At 34.6% G+C, this 20,377-nt stretch overlaps 1 protein-coding gene across 1 annotated transcript in view; it reads right to left on the bottom strand.

The window, feature by feature from the left end:
- The window catches only part of LOC111052170 (cubilin), a 231,266-nt gene that overhangs the window by 84,496 nt on the left and 126,393 nt on the right, over positions 1 to 20,377 (bottom strand). The window contains 11 exon segments of the mRNA XM_039435056.1: positions 2,324 to 2,572; positions 5,400 to 5,581; positions 7,550 to 7,755; positions 8,901 to 9,032; positions 10,842 to 11,041; positions 11,963 to 12,118; positions 14,073 to 14,288; positions 16,124 to 16,334; positions 17,846 to 18,027; positions 19,350 to 19,608; positions 19,611 to 19,645. Coding sequence (XP_039290990.1) covers positions 2,324 to 2,572; positions 5,400 to 5,581; positions 7,550 to 7,755; positions 8,901 to 9,032; positions 10,842 to 11,041; positions 11,963 to 12,118; positions 14,073 to 14,288; positions 16,124 to 16,334; positions 17,846 to 18,027; positions 19,350 to 19,608; positions 19,611 to 19,645 — 2,028 coding nt within the window.

Below are 20,377 nucleotides of genomic sequence, written 5' to 3'. Positions count from 1 at the left end.
TCTTCTTTCATACGGTGTTATATTTTGGAGCAATTCAACTCACGCAATACATATATATTTAGGATTCAAAAGTGGGCAGTTAGAGTGATGGTGGGTGAATCTATTAGAGCAAGTTGTAGAGGTTATTTCAAAGAGTTAAAGATTCTCCCACTACCAGGTGTATATATTTTGGAGGCTCTTTGTTTTATTGATAAGAATAAAGATAGGTTCAATACAGGAGAGTTGTTCCACTCATACAATACCAGATATAGACAAAACCTCAGAGATGACATTCATCGAACTGGTATGTATGAGAGGGGGGTAAAGAGTGCAGTAATTCGGCTTTATAATTCATTGCCAACACGCGTAAAGGCTCTTACAGGTGAAAAGTTCAGAATTAAGGTGAGGGAGGAGTTGTTGCAGGTTTGTCCTTATTCCAGTGAGGAATTCTTTTTGCATTATGGAATGCAAAGATTGACGACTTAGATTATAATTGACAAATCCTTATACCCCTTTCATAGGTGGTCAGTGGGATGAAAAAAATGAATGAAAAAATGCTGTAAATCACCCCGAAGACTTCTGCTACCGCAAATATTGGCAACAGGGTGAACAGCTAGATGGAAATTCGATGAGCGCTTCTATACAAAAATTATTTGTCAGCCCGGGAACAAATGGAGAAAAATTCCCGGGAAACAAATAATTATTACTTCCTTGCCCTACTACCATAGGTAAGGAAAGTATTGCTTTCCAAAAAAATTAAGGTACCCCAATTTCAAGTTTTCTATACGTTTCAAGGTCCCCTGAGTCCAAAAACATGATTTTTGGGTATTGGTCTGTGTGTGTGTATGTGTGTGTGTGTGTGTGTGGTGTGTGTGTGTGTGTGTGTGTGTGTGTGTGTGTGGTGTGTGTGTGGTGTGTGTGGTGTGTGTATGTGTGTGTGTGTATGTGTGTGTGTGTATGTCTGTGAACACGATAACTCCATTCCTAATTAACCGATCGACTTGAAATTTTAAACTTAAGGTCCCTATACCATGAGGACCGACAATAAGAAATTCAATAAAATTCAATTCAAGATGGCGGAAAAAATGGCGGATAATCACTAAAAACCATGTTTTTCACGTTTTTCTCGAAAATGGCTCTAACGATTTTCTTCAAATTTATATCATGGATAGCTATTTATAAGCCCTATCAACTAGCATAAGTCTCATTTCTGGGAAAATTTCAGGAGCTCCGTAATATTCTTGAGAAAAATGGCGGAAAATGACTAAAAAACCATGTTTTTCACGGTTTTCTCGAAAACGGCTCCAACGATTTTCTTCAAATTATACCATGGATAGCTATTTTTAAGCCCTATCAACTGGCATAAGTTTCATTTCTGGGAAATTCCAGGAGCTCCGTAATATTCTTGAGAAAAATGGCGGATAATGACTAAAAATCCATGTTTTCACCGTTTTCTCGAAAACTGCTCTAACGATTTACTTCAAATTCATACCATGGATAGATATTCATAAGCACTATCAACTGGCATGAGTCTCATTTCTGGGAAATTCCATGAGCTCCGTAATATTCTTGAGAAAAATGGCGGATAATGACCAAAAACCAGGTTTTTAACGGTTTTCTCGTAAACGGCTCTAACGATTTTCTTCAAATTCAAGCCATGGGTAGCTATTCATAAGTCCTATCAAATGAAATGAGTTTTTTCCTTGGAAAATTGCAGGAGCTCCGTAATATTCTTGAGAAAAATGGCGGATAATTACTAAAAAAACCATGTTTTTCACGATTTTTTCAAAATAACTTGACCGATTTTTCAAATTCATACTCTGTATAGTTATTTATCAGCTCTATTAACTGGCATGAGTCTCCTTTCTGGGAAACTAATGGGGGTCCACCCCATCCTTGAGAAATGGACTTTGTAACCTCCTTCTCGTGCATGAGGTAGGTAGGTAGAGCAGTTCATAAAAGAACACATATAGTCGAGATTTCATCTGTAGAACAGCTGTTTTGACGACTTTAAAAAAATGACGACTAAAAAATCATTGAATTTCACAATTTACACAAAGGAAAAAGTACTCTGAAAACAATTATCTATACACATATACAAAAGTCTGATTTGTAGTTTCGAATATGAGCAAGGAAAGTTGTGTGAGTGTACCACACCAGATTTTTTTGTATTGTAGCGCACATCGAATTTCCATCTAGCTGTTTACCCTGTTGTCAATATTTGCAGTAGCAGAAGTCTTCGGGGTGATTTACAGCATTTAATTGGGATTTTCGTTTAATAATAATTATTAAATTTGTAACGTTGACATTCTCTCCAAAGAATGAAGAAAGAGCCTCAACTTACCAATGACAAAGCGACTCCTATCAGCCAAATCAGGCACATTCCACAAGACCTTGAGTTTGTCAGGTGCTCGGTCGCAGTTGACGGTTCGGAAGCCAGGCAGGTTGAGCTGAGGCACACGTAAACTGAACGAGTGACTGCCTGGGGCCAGTAGTCGCCACTGGCATGAGGTGTTTCGAGGATAATTCTCGGGGTAGTTGGGCGATTCTATCAGCCCCGTGTTGGGGGTGTAGAAAGTGCCTCCACATAGATCTAGTCAAAGAAAACACATAACAATAATTCTTTATTGATTCATACAATGAGTACATCATCAAAATGATAGGGAGAGAAGAAATTAGGCAACCTTGTGCTATTCCTCTCCCAAATTTAGATGAGGTTACACCTAGTCCGAAATTGGTTGTCTTATAGTTGTTCACTTCATAGAATTTTCAGTACTTAATTATTTTCACAAAGTAGATTTTTAAATTTAGATTTTGTTGTTCACTTCATAGAATTTTCAGTACTTAATTATTTTCACAAAGTAGATTTTTAAATTTAGATGCTTCAAAACCAAACATAGAAGAAAATTTCACATTATTCTAACTAACTAGAAAATATTCACATCATGTCTGTACTATTGAACTGACTAACTGGAAAATTGTCAAATGATTCTTTAATTACCGAGGATGGCTATAGGTCTTTTTGCATTTTTATTTATCAATTCAATTTAAAATTTCAGTCCTTAATTATTTTCACAAAGTAGATTTTTAAATTTAGATGATTCAAAACCAAACATAGAAGAAATATTTCACATTATTATTACTAAAATAGGGAACATTCACATATTAAAGAAATAGTTTTGCAGGACCAATAAACAAACTTAAAATATTATAAGAGTTGAGACTTCGGTAAATGTGTTGCTCAGTTATATAGTGTCATGTTATTATAGAGTGTCTTATGAGAGTGTCTTGGGTCCTGTAAAAAAGGAGAGCAACGTAGTGAATCAGTTGGAAAGAAATCATACTCGACAGCTTATTTTCTGAAGTATGTACTTCTCATCTGAATCTCAAATTGTTTAGAGAATGAGTAAAATCATAAAATAAGAATTGAGAAATTTGCACCCTTGATTTCTCTATTGTGGAACCAAGCTGTGTTGGTAGTATACTATAGTCAACCGTACGGAAATAGTCCGATGGAAATTTGAACGACTGAGTACCTCCTCACCCCCGCACCCATAGACGTTGCCAATTCGTCAGGTGTATTATAAAAATACTGATGCATTAATAATAATAATTACTAGCTTGCCCGGCGAACTTCGTACCGCCAAAAAGTCAATGTATCTCATGTCACACTTGAATTTATTTGGTGAATCATGAATTTTATCAGATAATATCAATATTTTTATTTACATCTCAATACGGACTTCCTATGTACTTAGTCATGCAGCATTTATTATTCCGAAAACATATTCTTCTCAATCAATTGGTAGTAGTATCTATCGGTAAAGTGTTGAATTAAAAAGGAGATAGGTTAAATCAATGTTTCAAAGATGAATTTAATGTTTTTATAGTTGTTAATTGTCAATTGATGGTCCAGGAAATATGCGATGTACGATGAATTACACAGAGTTCCATATTCTTTCCATCTTCCAATTTAGGATGGATATAAACTAAGCTAAATTAAAAAAAAAATTAATTTAGTCTGTCATTCTTCAGTAGTTAATAAATGTAATAAGAACAACATGAGATGAATAATTCTTTCCCAACATTTTCCAGTTTCTCAATGATAGGGGAGTGATAATTATTTGTATAGGTCTTCTAAGGAACTATCTACAGCTGGTACCAAACAACTACACTAACTTCAACTCCAAACTACCGTTTTAATACCAGTACACAATTTATCACAGGGTGACTTTAGATGCTAAATTATAGGTAGCCGCTCGGCCAAAACATAGGTCTGTAAAATGGATTAATAAATAATAATTATTAGCCACAATATTAAAATTTCTGGGCAGAAACCATCCCCAATATTCACACAACATATTCCCAAAGTTTCATGCCGTTCTGACGAGTAGTTTTCGAGTCTATAGGGAACAAACAAACAAACTAACTAACACCCAAACAGATATTCATTTTTATATATTATCTTATTATATCAAGTGAGCAATTTCTGTATTTATATATTTGGTTATTTATGTTTAACGGATCTTGAAAACGGCTCTAACGATTTTCACGAAATTTGGAACATAGTAGGTTTATGATATAAAGATCCGATTGCACTAGGTCTCATCCTAGAGAAAACTTGCTGAACGACATTAAAAGGATAATTCATCCTTGGCTGAAACAGCTGTAGAAAGTAAAAAAAGTGAGTATGTAAAAAATCAAAATATCGCATCCCCGAAATTCATAAGCTGACGTATAGCTAGCTGTAAAATATAAACACGATCATTTTAGAGAATTGTGTTCTGTTTATCAATAAATAAAAATAACGAGCGAAGCTCGGTGTCCCGATATTAATAATTATTAAACGAAAATCAAAATAAATGCTGCAAATCACACCGAATATTCATTCGCATCTATAATCAGCTGTGGACAACGTTGATCAGCTCTTATTTGGCAAAGTTACATTGGTCTGTTTCAATTTTCATTGGACTATTTTTGTAGTTTAACTATAGTTAGGTTAAAAGTAATTGTTTGAATAATTATTTAAATTTATTCTGGGAAGAAAGAGGAAGTAGTGTCTAGTACAGGGCGTTCGGAAAGTCACTGTGCACTATATTTATAGAAATGAAATACTTGGTGCACAGTGACTTTTCAAACTCTCTGTATAATACCCAATAGTATCTTATGTCCAGGGAACAAAGGAGTTTGAATGATTACTTGAATTCATTTAAAGTCTGGAAAAAAAAATGGGAAGTAGTGTCTTGTATAATATCCAATAGTGTCTTACAAAGAATATGACCGTATTTCTATTCTCCCGACCATGTTGTGATACTTTTTTAATGTAATATTTGAGGAAATAAAGGATATTCAATATAGCCAGTATGGTGGAAGACAGTCTCATTACAGATACTTGCAAGTTATCTAAATATTCTACTCACTCAGCGAAACCTTTATCCTGAATCCATCCATAGTGGCTTCCTCGTCAGTGAAGAATTTTATCCAAAGCATGTTTCCACTGGTGATTTTGAAGGAAGGAGTTGTGTAACAGTGTCTCTTGCCTCCCATCAGATAAGATGTTTCAGTGCCTCCGTCTCTCAGTTCTACATACTCACGGGTACAGCTAAAATTGAAGAAAATCACTTATAGTAATTAGTAAATCAATTCAAGTGGATAGCATAACCTATAATTATTATTCATTCATAACTCTACCTTCATTGTATTATCATTCATCCCATCACCATCACCTAGGCTTAAAATACTTCTAGAAAGTCGCCTTTGTAAAATAATAATTAATAAATAATAATAGTATTGATTAATAGTAATAGTGTCAATTATATATCAGTATTAATCTGACGAAAAAAACATAAAAACCACTGGCATAGTAGTCGGAAGCATATCTTCCACGTGTATAAATTCAAATTTATATAAATGCTATTTGACTTATTACTCAAATAGACATTTGAACATTTTCCACGTTCAAATTTGTATAAATATTATTTGACTATATTAATCAAATCAAACTTCATAAAAAGATTCTATAGTGAAGTTCACGTTATAATATTAATTGAGAAAGATAGGAGAACATCGTTGCTGATTCTCTTCCTTGTCACTGCCTTTTATAGAAGATAGCTGATACCGGTATATCTGATGTAATATTAACTGTTCATTTTTGTTGAAATTAATCAATTATATCTCATTCGTCAAGAGAATAAATTGTTCAATGATAAATAATACATTTCATAATAAGATAGAATATTTTGTGGATTAATTATTAATTCTACATTGTTAAAGGACGATCTGGCAACAGAGCAAAGCGAGAAAGAGATAGTGCTATCCGCTTTGTTCAATGATAGACAAGGATTTCATAAGATAAAATATTTTGTTAATAATAATATTTCTACATTGTTGAAAAATTATCAGTCTACGAAGTTGGAAAAGTATAGGGTTATCTGCTTTGTTAGACAAGGATAGCAACTCCGATCTTAACACTACATAAGTGAGTTGGACACTTGGATAATATTCGAGAATTGATTGACAATGAAGTATTAACACAACATGTCCCTCTACTGGAAAATATTCGAGAATCAATAGAAATTTGGAGTATTAACTCACTCGATATGTCTCCACTAGTGAGATTATCACTTATATTTGAAGTATTTACTCACTCACCTAAGTTGTCACTTGAATAATATTCGAGAATTAATAGACATTGAAATATTTACTCGCTCAACATGTCCATCTACTGGAAAATATACCACTATGGAGAGGCTTAGTCACTTGAAAAATCTGGTGTGGCGCACTCACTCAACTTTCCTTGCCGTTATGAAAATTGATCACCTGACGCTAGTGTTCCCGCGCATCTCAAGTCTACTATTCAAAGATCTAAGCCAGCTGGTGACAGGACAATAACGCTGGAGACACACGAAGTCTGTTATATCTTCATAGTGAATGATTCTAATAGAATCAACAGTTTGCAATTGAATAATCACATTTTCTCGTATTTCGAGCTTATTTTCAATTTTAGGTCAAAAATGAACACTAATTGTAGAGATTTTCATGCTGAATCTTTTACACTTGAATTCTTTTGTTTAAATTGTATCTGAAGCCTGATAATTGGGAATCTAATATCAAACTTTGCATAGATGGAGCGGAGCTCCTGGAATTTTTACAGAAATGGGACTTGTGGCAGTTGTTAGAGCTTATCAATGACTATTTTAGGTAAAAATTTGATCAAAATCGTTGGAGCCTTTTTTGAGTAAATCGCGAAAACCCTGTTTTTGACAACATTTTCGCCATTTTAGCCGCCATCTTGCATTGAATTTGATCGAAATTGTTCGTGTTGGATCCTTATAGTTATAAGTCATTCCGTTAATTGGGAGATGAGATATCGTGTACACAAACGCACATACACTCATACACACACACAACATTGAAACGACAACACACACGGGACCTTGAAACGTATAGAAATTTATAAATTGGGGTACATTAATTTTTTTCGGAAAGCAATACTTTCATTACCTATGGTAATAGAGCAAGGAAAGTAAAAATGTTAGAAAATTAATAGAATTTGATTTGATTCACTCACTCCGTATGTCCACTAGTGAGTTTGTCAAGGAAGTCGATGTGAATGGACCTTCCAGGGGGGGCCGTCACCCTCCAGATGCACTCAGAGTGTGGGTCGGGTGTAGAGGGATAGTTACGAGTTGAAATTATCTGAGTGTCATTGTTATTTGCCAGCTTCACGTCCCATCCACAGTTCGTGGTCACTTCGCGGTAGAGAAGTTTGAAGCCCTAAACCAGAGAAAAAATCTATAATAAATCTTAATCTATAATAAAATATCTGATCATAAAATCTAGTAGTTCTGTGAACAGTAGACCTCGCGCAGTTATAAACCACAGTCTCCTCCAATACTGTCCATCAGAGTAAATTCTGTCCTATCCTGTCGTGACGGCGAGATATCGGTGTATAAACGACTAATGGCTGTTTGGGTTGTATCGACAATGCTAATAATTTGATGTAAACAGCTATGCTACTATCATCGAAAGCTTACCGAGTTGAAGCAGAGAAAAGTCGGGAGAAAATACTATGCTACTTCAAGTTATCAATTGCATGCCTCACAATTAATAGTCCACACAACAGCTGTTTTTCACTAAGTTACATTGAGATATTGAATTTCATGCGTCATTGCATGAATCAGTACTTCCTATATATCGGACCTGCGCCTACGAAAAAAATGGCCGCCGTAAGTGGTGGCTGGCAATGATATTTTAAACGGGAACTGGACGAACTGAGATTTTGATGAACTGAGACGCTCTCTAACAGCTGATTAGTGATTTTTTCTTAGTAGTAATTTCTATAAGACCACCACATACGGCGGCCATTTTTTCTCTAGGTTCAGGTCCGGTAGTATATAGGAGGTCCTGATGCAATTTATATAATCCACTCGACAGCTGATTTATGATGAATAATTCCATAGTCTGATTTTTACTCTAATATTGGCGTATGAAGGAGGCTCCTTTCCCTTTTATATTATCCTTGAAATGCAACATTTCCAAAAACCTTGTATATTCGTCGACGCGCAATTTAAAAAGGAACATACCTGTCAAATTTCATGAAAATCTATTGCTGCGTTTTGCCGTAAAAGCGGAACATAAAAACACATAGATATAAAGAGAAATGCAAAACTGTCGACTTGAATTTTGGACCTCACTTCGATCGGTCAATAAATACAAACTTTCTGATTTATCTCTTTTCTGATCCATACAAAGAGTTTTATTTACTTAAAAAAAAGAAGTTTCGCTGCCGCACACCCTGAACATTCTCATGATTGAGATAAAATAGTTTTATCATTGTATTATCTGTTCTGATTCATTATGTGCCTGATTATTTATGATCTCAGTAATAAATAGTAATTGACTTTTTTCGAATACCTTACCCTGGCTTGTGGCAGGTTAGGATATTTGACATAGAGATGGTTGCTAGATGTATCAGGCAGAACAGGAATGGAAGTGCCACAATACTTTCCAACACCCAGGTTCGGTGACGAATATGTCTCGCCATTTTTCAACTGGAAGAGAAAATAAAAGAGAATTAATTGAGAAACAATTGTATCAAAATTTTTTGTGGAACATAGAGTTTCAAGAATGACAAGTTTTTGAGGAATGAAGATAAAATGTTCAGCTAAAGGAAGAAGAATATACAGAAATATACAGTGGAAAGAAAGATGATATACAAAAATATACAGTGAAAAGGAAGAAGATAGAAAAAACATTCAGTGGAAAGGGAGAAGATACACATATATTCAGTGGAAGAAAGAAGAAGATAACCACATATTCAGTGGAGGGGAGAAGAAGATACACAAATATTCAGAGAAAAGGGAGAAGAAGATAGGGAAATATTCAGTGAGAAGAGAGAAGAAGATACAAAAATATTCAGTGGAAAGGGAGAAGATACAAAGATATTCAGTGGAAGAAAGAAGAAGATACATAACCATTCAGTGGAAGAGAGAGGAAGATACACAATAATATTCAGTGGAAAAGGAGAAGAAGATACAAAAATATTCAGTAAAAAGGAAGAAGATACAAAAACATTCAATGGAAAGCGAGAAGAAGATACGGAAAATATTCAGTGAAAAGGAGAAAGATACAAACAAATTCAGTGGAAGAATGAAGAAGAAGATATTAGTAGAGTTAGTGGTAGAGTTCCCTGGACAAGCACTAAATATCTTGTGAACTCTCCCAATGAAAACGTTCATGGTAGAGTACTAGTTCTTAGTAGAGTGGGATAGCACCGTGGGATAGTATTCTACCACTTGCCTTCCCCCACCACCGCTTCTCACTCTACTCTACCAGTACTATGCTGCTGAAAACAGTCTCGAGCTAGTAGAGTAGAGTCGTGCCGTAGGCTATCAAGTTTAAGAAGCATTGTTATCTACTAAATAGTATTAATTTATTAAAATTTATAAAAGTGTTGATAAGTGTTAGTTCATTAAAAAGTATTGACAATTTAAGTCAGTTTAGTTCTGTTCACAAGACAATACACTTTACCTACTATTCTTAATTGTAGTGAAAACAGTCACTCGACCAAGTAAGTAGAGTAGAGTTAGTATGCCAGTTACTCGACCACTAACTCTACTATAGTGAGGTCCACGTTATAATGACATTGGATAAAGATAGAAGAACAACGTTACCGATCCTCGGACTTGTCAATGCCTTCTATAGACGATAGCTGATACAGGTTTATTGATGTAATATCAACTGTTTATTCTCACTTAAAATAATCAATTATATTTTATTAAGCATAAAGTTATATTTTCCAATATAATAATTTCATAATGAATTTTCATAATTTAGATTTAATATTTTGTTAAAAGTCGATCTGGCAACAGAGCAAAGCGAGAAAGAGATAGCACTATCCGCTTTGTTGAATGATAAACAAGGATAGCACTACCATTGTTAATTAAACAATGCCATTATAACGTGGACCTCACTATAGACAACAACACACTTTACCTACTATTCTCAATTATAGTGAAAACAGTTACTCGACCAAGTAAGTAGAGTAGAGTTAGCTCGGTAGGGGTAGGCTCAACTCACACTAACACGACTCAGGTCGAGAAGAGACTGGACTCTAGTGGAGAGCATGTGTTTCCAAATGGTGACATCGCGGAGACTAGAATCGACTGGTCTGAGTGTCACCATTTGGAAACACATGCTCTCCACTAGAGTCCAGTCTCTTCTCTCGTGTAAGTTGAGCCTTAGGTTGCCAGTAACTCAACCATTAACTCTACTAGTGAAAACCAGGCTTAAGTGATGTTCTTTTTTCTCCCGTAATAAATACGTTTTTTTTTGTAATTTGATGTAATTTTCCAACTCACCAGAACATAGTCAGTGCCACAAGCCTTGCCCGGCGCCTGAGGTATGTCGAGCTTGTCGAATTGGACCTGAATGGTGCGCCCTGGCCTCACCTTGACGTGCCACTCGCAAACCATGCCCGAGTGGAGAGCCAGCCTCTGATCCGGGTCGATGTCCCAAGTGGAGATCTCACCGTTGGGGCCTTCTAGCTCACCACCGCAAACTAATTCAAGAAAATTAAATTAACAGATGAATAAATGAGAATTGAAAAAAATAGAGAGCTACTTGTAAAATAATAATTATTTTCTTTTTCCATCCTCCTGATACCCCCAGAAGAAGGGAGTTTATTACAGAAAATATAACAAACAAAAATGAAAAATACGCTTATAAACTAAATCTTACAAACAAAATATGAAGAATAATAAACAAAGCGAAAATGACAAATGATAAAACCATAGAGAAACAATAGCGATGATATGATTTGAATTAAAACTAATTATTTTGAGATCACTAATTGATTATATCAATGTACTATTTCTATGTTTTTTTTTCTTATAAAAATACAATGTAAAACTTGACTCCTCCAGTCAAACCTTCTTTAGAAGGTTTTATCATAGATGAACAATAGCCTAAGTAGATATCCCATGGTATAGGACGTTTATGTCGCAACTTTTACTGTTATCGTTTACAGGAAGAATGCTATATTTTTTGAACAAATTTGGTTTAGGGTAACTCTCTTGTTTTGAATGAATTATTTTCAGCAAGGGATTGTGTAATCTCTCAACTCTATGTAACTTTCTTTAACTCCTCATTTCATAGAATCCTGTTGTTTATCTTACAAACATTTTCTTGTTTTGTAGATGTGTACGGTAACTTGAATGAATGAGATAAATGAATACTCTGTTGTATATCCATACTTTTTCACTGTTAAAATTATACTTGAATTTTAAGAAACACTTTCGAAGTGAAAATACACTTACTTTTGCAGTGACTATCGTTTCGACCTGTTGTTGGTCATTATCAGACTCAAATCGAGATGATGACCAACAACAGGTCGAAATGATCGTCACTACAAAAGTAAGTGTATTTTCACTTCAAAAGTGTTTTTTAAAATTCAAGATAAATGAATGTCTTAATCTCTTACCAGCATTGACAATAGCCGAAAACCCAGTCTTGTTAACAAAATAGTCTGTGACGAATGTAACCTGCATACGACGTGTGTTGTAGATATATGACTCATATTTCGCAGTATTCTCACAGTATTTGCCCTTCACCGTCATATCTGCTTTGTCCTTTTCCTCTGTTAAACAAACATAATAAAATAGGAATTTAGTCAATAAACAATAAGAGTTTTCAAGTTTCTGACACATGTTGAAACACACAATATTGAGAAATCAATAATTGAATAATCTATGAAAAATGATAAAATAATGGAATATTTATTCAGGGTTAGCCAATGACGTAGTATCAAGTTTATGATGATGTATTATAAGTGTTCTATGTGTTCTCCTTTTGAGGCTCGGACGACATCTAGCCGGTAGCTATCCTAGACTGTATTCACCGACCACTAAAGCTGCCATATCTCAGTCAATATTGGTCCAACCTTAATAAAATTAGGTATCAATCGCTAGGTAATTAAATTTACTAAAAAAAGTTACACTTGTAAATTTATTGTAAAACCAACGGTTTCTGAGATATTTAAGAAACATTTTAAATGACCGCCATTGTTTTATGTATTTTAAAAATTATCATAATTTTTTGTAGCTTTGTCTAGTTGTTGTAAATGATCGTTCAAAGTTTCAATTTCATATGTTTAACCATTATTTGGAAAAAAAGAAAAGATTAGAATACATTAGAAATCTCTGATAAACTCTTTAGCTTATCTAAAGCTTAGCTAACTGCTAAAGAGTTTATCAGAGATTGACAATGGTGTAATAACCGAAACCGGTCTTTCTAATTATCAATAAATCAGTGTTTTTTTTGACAATTTCCTAGTCTTTTTCATTCAATATTTAGATATGGTTTTTACCCAGGAAAAATGCACTAGAGTATTGGTAGGGATTTCGTAAACACTCCGTATACCATGATATAATTGTAGATATACGTACTTTTGACGTACGGTACAAATGAATTTCAACCCCTCATAAGGGGTTGACTTAGGGATTGTAACTCGAATATTTTAAATGTGAATGTGGTACATTATTTTAAAGACCTTTTTAAAACAAGAGAGATGGCATCAATAAAAATCTGGTGTGGCGCACACACACAACTTTCCTTGCCGTTATGAAAATTGATCACCTGACGCTAGTGTTCCCGCGCATCTCAAGTCTACTATTCAAAGATCTAAGCCAGCTGGTGACAGGACTATAACGCTGGAGACACACGAGGTCTGCTATCTCTTCATAGTGAATGATTTAATAGAATCAACAGTTGCCAACAATTTGCAATTGAAATAATAACATTTTCTCGAATTTCGAGCTTATTTTAAATTTTAGGTGAAAATGTTACTGAACTTTAATTGTAGAGATTTTCATGCTCAATCTTTTCCATTTGGAATTTTTCGTTTAAATTGTATCTGAAGCCTGATAATTGGGAATCAAAAATCAAACTTTACCTGGATGGGGCGGAGCTCCTGAAATTTTTACAGATATGGGACTTGTGGCAGTTGATAGAGCTTAACAATGACTATTTTAGGTATGAATTTGACTAAAATCGTTGGAGCCATTTTTGAGAAAATCGCGAAAACCCCTGTTTTTGACAACATTTTCGCCATTTTAGCAGCCATCTTGAATTGCATTTGATCGAAATTGTTCGTGTCGGATCCTTATAGGGGAAGGACCTTAAGTTCCAAATTTCAAGTCATTCCGTTAATTGGGAGATGAGATATCGTGTACACAGACTTACATACACTCATACACATAGACACATACACACACACACAAACACACACACACACACACACACACACACACACACACACACACACACACACACACACCACACACACACACACACAAATACCCAAAAACCACTTTTTTGGACTCAGGGGACCTCGAAACGTATAGAAATTTACAAATTTGGGTACCTTAATTTTTTTCGGAAAGCAATACTTTCCTTACCTATGGTAATAGGGTAAGGAAAGTAAAAATGTTCTATGATACTTGTATCCAAAATGGCGGCTGATTGAAGTTTCAATATCTTCTTATGCTATGGTTTCTCTATAATATTAGTTACCAGATGGAACAGTTACTCACGTATAGCCACTTGCACATAGTCGGCCTCACAGTTCTCAGAAGACTCTATATCAATGGCGATGAATGACATATGAAGTTTGAACCCAGGGCCTGTCTCCACCGTCCACGTACAGTTCAAATCGCTGGCGTAGCCTTCAGGGAAGCCGGGACTTGCAAAGCGGGCAGTCCCGTTAAAGCCGGTCACACGGCTTACGAATACGTGGCCTCCACATCCTTCTACGTTTAGGAAAAAAGAAGAAAAATTGTTGAATGTTGACAAAATTTTAAATACATTCATAGGCTAGTCACACACCAATTGGTCAAGACAAGACTAGTCACGTTTAGTCACAATACTTCACATAGTTCCTTATGGAGTCATGTCTAATTGCAATGACTAATCAGTGTGTGTTGCGTCATAAGCAGCAATGTGAAGTATTGTGACTAAACGTGACTAGTCTTGTCTTCAACTAATCGATGTGTGACCAGCTTTAAGGTTTCAATGAATCTATCGTAGCTTCTACGTTTAGAAAAAAGTTAAGAAAAATTGTTAGAAGTTGACAAAATTTGAAGTAAATTTTAAGGTTTCAATGTGTCGATCAATAGCTTCTACGTTTAGAAAAAATGGTTAATTTTTGATAAAATTTGAAGTACATTTTAAGGTTTCAATGTGTCGATCAATAACTTCTACGTTTAGAAAGAATGGTTAATTGTTGATAAAATTTGAAGTAAATGTTAAGGTTTCAATGTGTCTATCAAAACTTCTACATTTAGGAAAAATTGTTGAAAGTTGACAAAATTTGAAGTAAATTTTAAGGTTTCAAAGTGTCGATCAATAACTTCTACGTTTAGAAAAAATGGTTAATTGTTGATAAAATTTGAAGTAAATGTTAAGGTTTCAATGTGTCGATCAAAACTTCTACGTTTAGGAAAAATTGTTGAAAGTTGACAAAATTTGAAGTAAATTTTAAGGTTTCAATGTGTCGATCAATAACTTCTACGTTTAGAAAAAATGGTTAATTGTTGATAAAATTTGAAGTAAATGTTAAGGTTTCAATGTGTCGATCAAAACTTCTACGTTTAGGAAAAATTGTTGAAAGTTGACAAAAATTTGAAGTAAATTTTAAGGTTTCAATGTGTCGATCAATAACTTCTACGTTTAGAAAAAATGGTTGATTGTTGATAAAATTTGAAGTAAATGTTAAGGCTTCAATGTGTCTATCAAAACTTCTACATTTAGGAAAAATTGTTGAAAGTTGACAAAATTTGAAGTAAATTTTAAGGTTTCAAAGTGTCGATCAATAACTTCTACGTTTAGAAAAAATGGTTAATTGTTGATAAAATTTGAAGTAAATGTTAAGGTTTCAATGTGTCTATCAAAACTTCTACATTTAGGAAAAATTGTTGAAAGTTGACAAAATTTGAAGTAAATTTTAAGGTTTCAATGTGTCGATCAATAACACTACAATAGTATGTCACTATATAATGATAGCTTCATTGTCTCATGAACAATATCATCTACTTCTGTAATGAGGACTTCAAATAATAATCACATTATGTGCCGGTTGCAAAAAAAGCCGGTTAAATTTTAACCATAATCAATTTCACGAGAACCAATCAGAGAATACCTTTATGGAAAGACGGCTTCTCTGATTGGTTCTCGTGGAATTAATCATGGTTAAAATTTAAACGACTTTTGTGCAACCGGGCCAAATCTAGCAAGTGGGAGCATTCTTAGTCATGAACGACGAGTATAGACCAAGAAAAATAATCTATTTTCGTAGGTTTAATGAAATATTCAAATAGTAATTAAATTAAATCTACTAACCAGTAAAAATATTCTAATTTATTTATTGTTTCTTATGGCTTTTATCGGCAGAGAGATCCTTTTGGATGTTCTGCCTTGCCCTATTACCCAATGTCATTTCCTATCAACAATCAAGTTAAATAGGTTATGTACTCGGTTCTTCATGATTTATCACTAAAAATTTGCACTTTAACTTCCTGAGTTTTCATGTTATGATATTCTAATAAAAAATATTCAAATAATAATTAAATTGAATCTAGGTACTAACCAGTAGCATTCTTAGTTAAGAACGACGAGTATGGATCAAAAACCAAATCCTCGGCGATCCATGTCAGTTGGAACTTGGAACCGATGTAGAGGAACCCGCTGGTCACAAATCTGATAAATACCACGTTGCCTGTGCTTCGTACGGGATCCGGTGACACGGTTCCGAAATTCTTCGCCAGTGATGGCGCTTTTGAGTCGAATCCATCGAAAATCTTGAACAAAAAACAAAGTTTTGATGAATGATTTTTTTCTGAGTGTGATGATGCCAAGATGAGCTCCAGACTCCAGACTTTATTCAGAAATATATCATATTCTTTATTGATTAATACAATAAGTACATCATCAAAATGATAGGGAGAGAAAAAGTAAGGTAACCTTGTGCTATTCCTCTCCCAAATTTAGATAAGGTTACACATAGTCCGAAATAGGTCAAGTCTTGTAGTTGTTCACTTCACAAAGTTTTCAGTCCTTAATTATTTTCTCAAAGTAGAAAATTTAGATGCTTCAAAACCAAAATAGAATACATATTTCACACTAGCCGTCAGGCTCACTTCGCTCGCCATATCCGTCTAGCCAGGGGGCCCCGCCCCCTGGACCCCCGACTGGATGGTCCAAGAATGAGATCAGCAGGCTCGCTTCGCTCGCCTGCATTTTTAATTTCTGCATTTTTAATTTCAGCATTTTTGTCATATGTTGGGACGATCCAGTCGGGGGTCCAGACTAGACGTCTGGTTAAACGGATATGGCGAGCGAAGCGAGCCTGACGGCTAGTAATATAATATTCCTAGCTCCGATTGAAGTAGCAGTGCCCAATCAATTTTTCCGCGATAAATTCATTTCAATCTTCAAGTTGGTGCCAACCTAACAAAGTCAACTCAACTTAATGCCAACCTGATAAAATTATCAATTTAGTTACCAGTAACAACTGTTTCAAGATTGAAAGAAAGAAAGAAATATTTATTGCCAAAATCATTAAACAAACTTTACAAATGTGAAAAATATAAAACAATACATTACAAAAACTTAAAATTAAAATATTTTCCATTTAAAAATCGATTATAATATTATCATTGGCGTTACCAGCAAAACTAAGTAGTTCAAGTCAACGGTTTGGCATTTCTCTTAATGTTTAAATGTTTATATGTTGCGCATTTACGGCGAAACGCGGTAATAGATTTTCATGAAATTTGACAGGTCTGTTCCTTTTTTAATTGCGCGTCGACGTATATACAAGTTTTTGGAAATTTTGCATTTCAAGGATAATATAAAAGGAAAAAGGAGCCTCCTTCATACGCCAATATTAGAGTAAAAATCAGACTATAGAATTATTCATCATAAATCAGCTGACAAGTGATTACACAGATGTGTGGAGAAGCCAGTCTATTGCTGTATTTCCATAAGGTCTATAGTTTCAATCAGGGTACTTGTGGATGAGATTACTGCGTGAGGTCTACTGTTCACAGAACTACTAGTTTCTTGCTTAATAAAATATAATTGATTATTTTAAACGAGAATGTACAGTTAATATTACAATTATAAACCTGTATCAGCTATTCAATAAAAACCTGTATTAGCTACCGTGTACCTTGTCGAAGGCATCGACAAGACAGAGGATCGGCAACGTTGTTATCCTATCTTTCTCCACTGTCATTATAACGCGGACCTGACATTAGTTGAAGTTAACCAGAACAGACTCAAAGAAAATTTATAATATCAAATTTACCTCGATATAATTATCCTCATAGCCGGAGGAGTTCTCCATTTGTAGATTGGTGAAAGCAATTCTGACCACCATTCCATATGTAACAGTGATTCTCCATTCATAAGTGCCTTGTCTCGGATAGAATTTGGGGTAAAATGGTGAAGATATTGTACCAGCCGAGCCTGTGATTTCATTTAGGTGATCTGAAAATAAATTGAGTTTCGTTGGAAATGAACAGTTTTAGATGATGCTTGATTTGTAATCGTAGAAAGTATTCTTCAATGTTTCGTAGAAGAACAGGAACTGTTCCTGTTGTTATAACTGTGATTTCATTCAGATGACCTGGAAACATTTATAATTTTGATGAAAATCAATAGTGTTGGATTGAGCTTGATTTGTCAAGTGATCGACAATTTATAGATGGAAATAAATTTGGAAATTGCATTTTAGTCCAGTCACTATACATCGGTGCATGCAATATTTATATTGTAGTTCTAATTTTTTAATATATTACTTGGGTACATAAGAGAAATCCAGAACCAATTTCTTCATGCAAAATTTCCTTGTGCTAGATATCCTGTATCCGCCTTGACGAGCCGAGAAGAATGAAGTGTAGTACGATGAAATCTGAGCATTGTGTCAGAAGTTATAAGTGTTTGAAATTTTGATCCTTGAGGTGTCCTTAAGCGCGCCTCTCCACTAGGAAATACTGAAATAAAGTGCATCTAACAGGTGATTCTCATAGAACATAATCTTATGAACTTAAGTCATTGTGCGAAATATCAATGTGAAGACTATGTAGTTGGTGGTGATGGTTGAAGCTGTAAATTAGGTGTTTTTCACAATACAAGGAGTACCTGGAAATCTATATGAGATAGAGCGCTCTACCTGATCTAAGATTGTAGAGCAAAAAAATACGCCCAGAGGGATTTTGAATTATACATCTAATGATAACAATAGGAAGATATTGTTGATCAAAAACTAAAATTCATCAAAATTGATTTTTCTCTTCAAATTGCACTCATTTTTGAAAAATCATAACTCAGTACTCATTGGAGATAGAGAGTTCTGAATGATCTCATTTAATTCAGAATTTCATATTCTAGAAAAAAATCGAGATCAAATTGTTCTGTCCGATTACGAGATTTGGCAGAAATAGCTGAAAACTGTAAAATGAGCCGAAAATTCGAGGTTTTTGGGCCACCCTGTATCTAGCACAAGGAAATTTTGCATGAAGAAATTGGTTCTGGACTTCTCTTATGTACCCAAATAATATATTAAAAAATCAGAACTACAATATAAATTGCAAGCACGCTCCCTTTTTTATGTCTATATTGACTGGACTATTTGTATACTACTGAGATGAAAGTTGTCCGTGAACCTGAGGTTATGATTGAAAGTATATTATCTAGATAATATGATAGAGGAAATGTGAGGAACAGAGGAAATGTGAGAAATAGAGGACATTATATCATAAATATTATTATTTGAAATACCAATATTATTTGTCTATGATAATACTCACTCAGATGAAAGTTCCCAGTAAACCTGAGGTTATGATTGGATACGGTGGACGCGCCTAGTTCGAATTTCAGCCACAGGTTTCCGGCCGACAGAGCGCTAGTGGGCGGTCGATCGCAGCAGTAGAGACCCAGCAGTCTGCCACTAGACGAGTCCTCGCGAACTTCCAGGTAATCCTCACCGCAGTCATCCGGGGGGCCCTGGGGTCTGAAGAGGATGTCGCATCCTGGTCCAGGGCGGAGGAGGGATCTGGAGAGGTTGTCGCACAGGGGATGGTCAGGTCCAGGATCACGTTCACACCTGCGAAAAGAGACAAAACGAGAAAGGATGCGAGTTTGTTTTTTGTTCCTGAAAAATTATTTGTTTAATATGTGAATATTTCCTATTCTAGTGATAATGATGTGAAATATTTCTTCTATGTTTGGTTTTGAAGCATCTAAATTTAGAAATCTACGTTGTGAAAATAATTGAGGACTGAAAATTTTAAAGAATCATTCGACAATTTTTCAGTTAATCGGTTCAATAGTTAAGACATGATGTGAATATTTCCTATTTTAGTCAGAATAATGTGAAATATTTCTTCTATGTTTGGTTTTGAAACATCTAAATTTAAAAATCCACCTTGTGAAAATAATTAAGGACTAAAAATTTTAAAGAATCATTCGACAATTTTTCAGTTAATCAGTTTAATAGTTGGAACATGATGTGAATATTTCCTATTTTAGTTAGAATAATGTGAAATATTTATTCTATGTTTGGTTCTGAAGCATCTAAATTTAAAAATCTACGTTGTGAAATAGTATATTTTGCACCTAGAGCAGGAAATGAGACTTTTCTCAAAGACATTTTTGCCGATGGTGCGAACGCTATTTTTCGCCACACACAAAAATAAACAAATATATATGAGAATTAGTTGTTTACTAAGCACTTCCGAAACCAGAAGTGGAAGGTGATAGCTCTAGCAAATCTGAGGTAATATGAATATCAGGAAATTGTCCAAGTATTTTTATTTTTTATTCTGATTTGTCTAAA

The sequence above is a fragment of the Nilaparvata lugens genome, chromosome 8 (assembly GCF_014356525.2).
Source record: "Nilaparvata lugens isolate BPH chromosome 8, ASM1435652v1, whole genome shotgun sequence".
NCBI classification, from domain to species: domain Eukaryota; kingdom Metazoa; phylum Arthropoda; class Insecta; order Hemiptera; family Delphacidae; genus Nilaparvata; species Nilaparvata lugens.
Note: the sequence above shows the minus strand (reverse complement) of the source record. Positions and strands in the feature narration are given on the sequence as shown.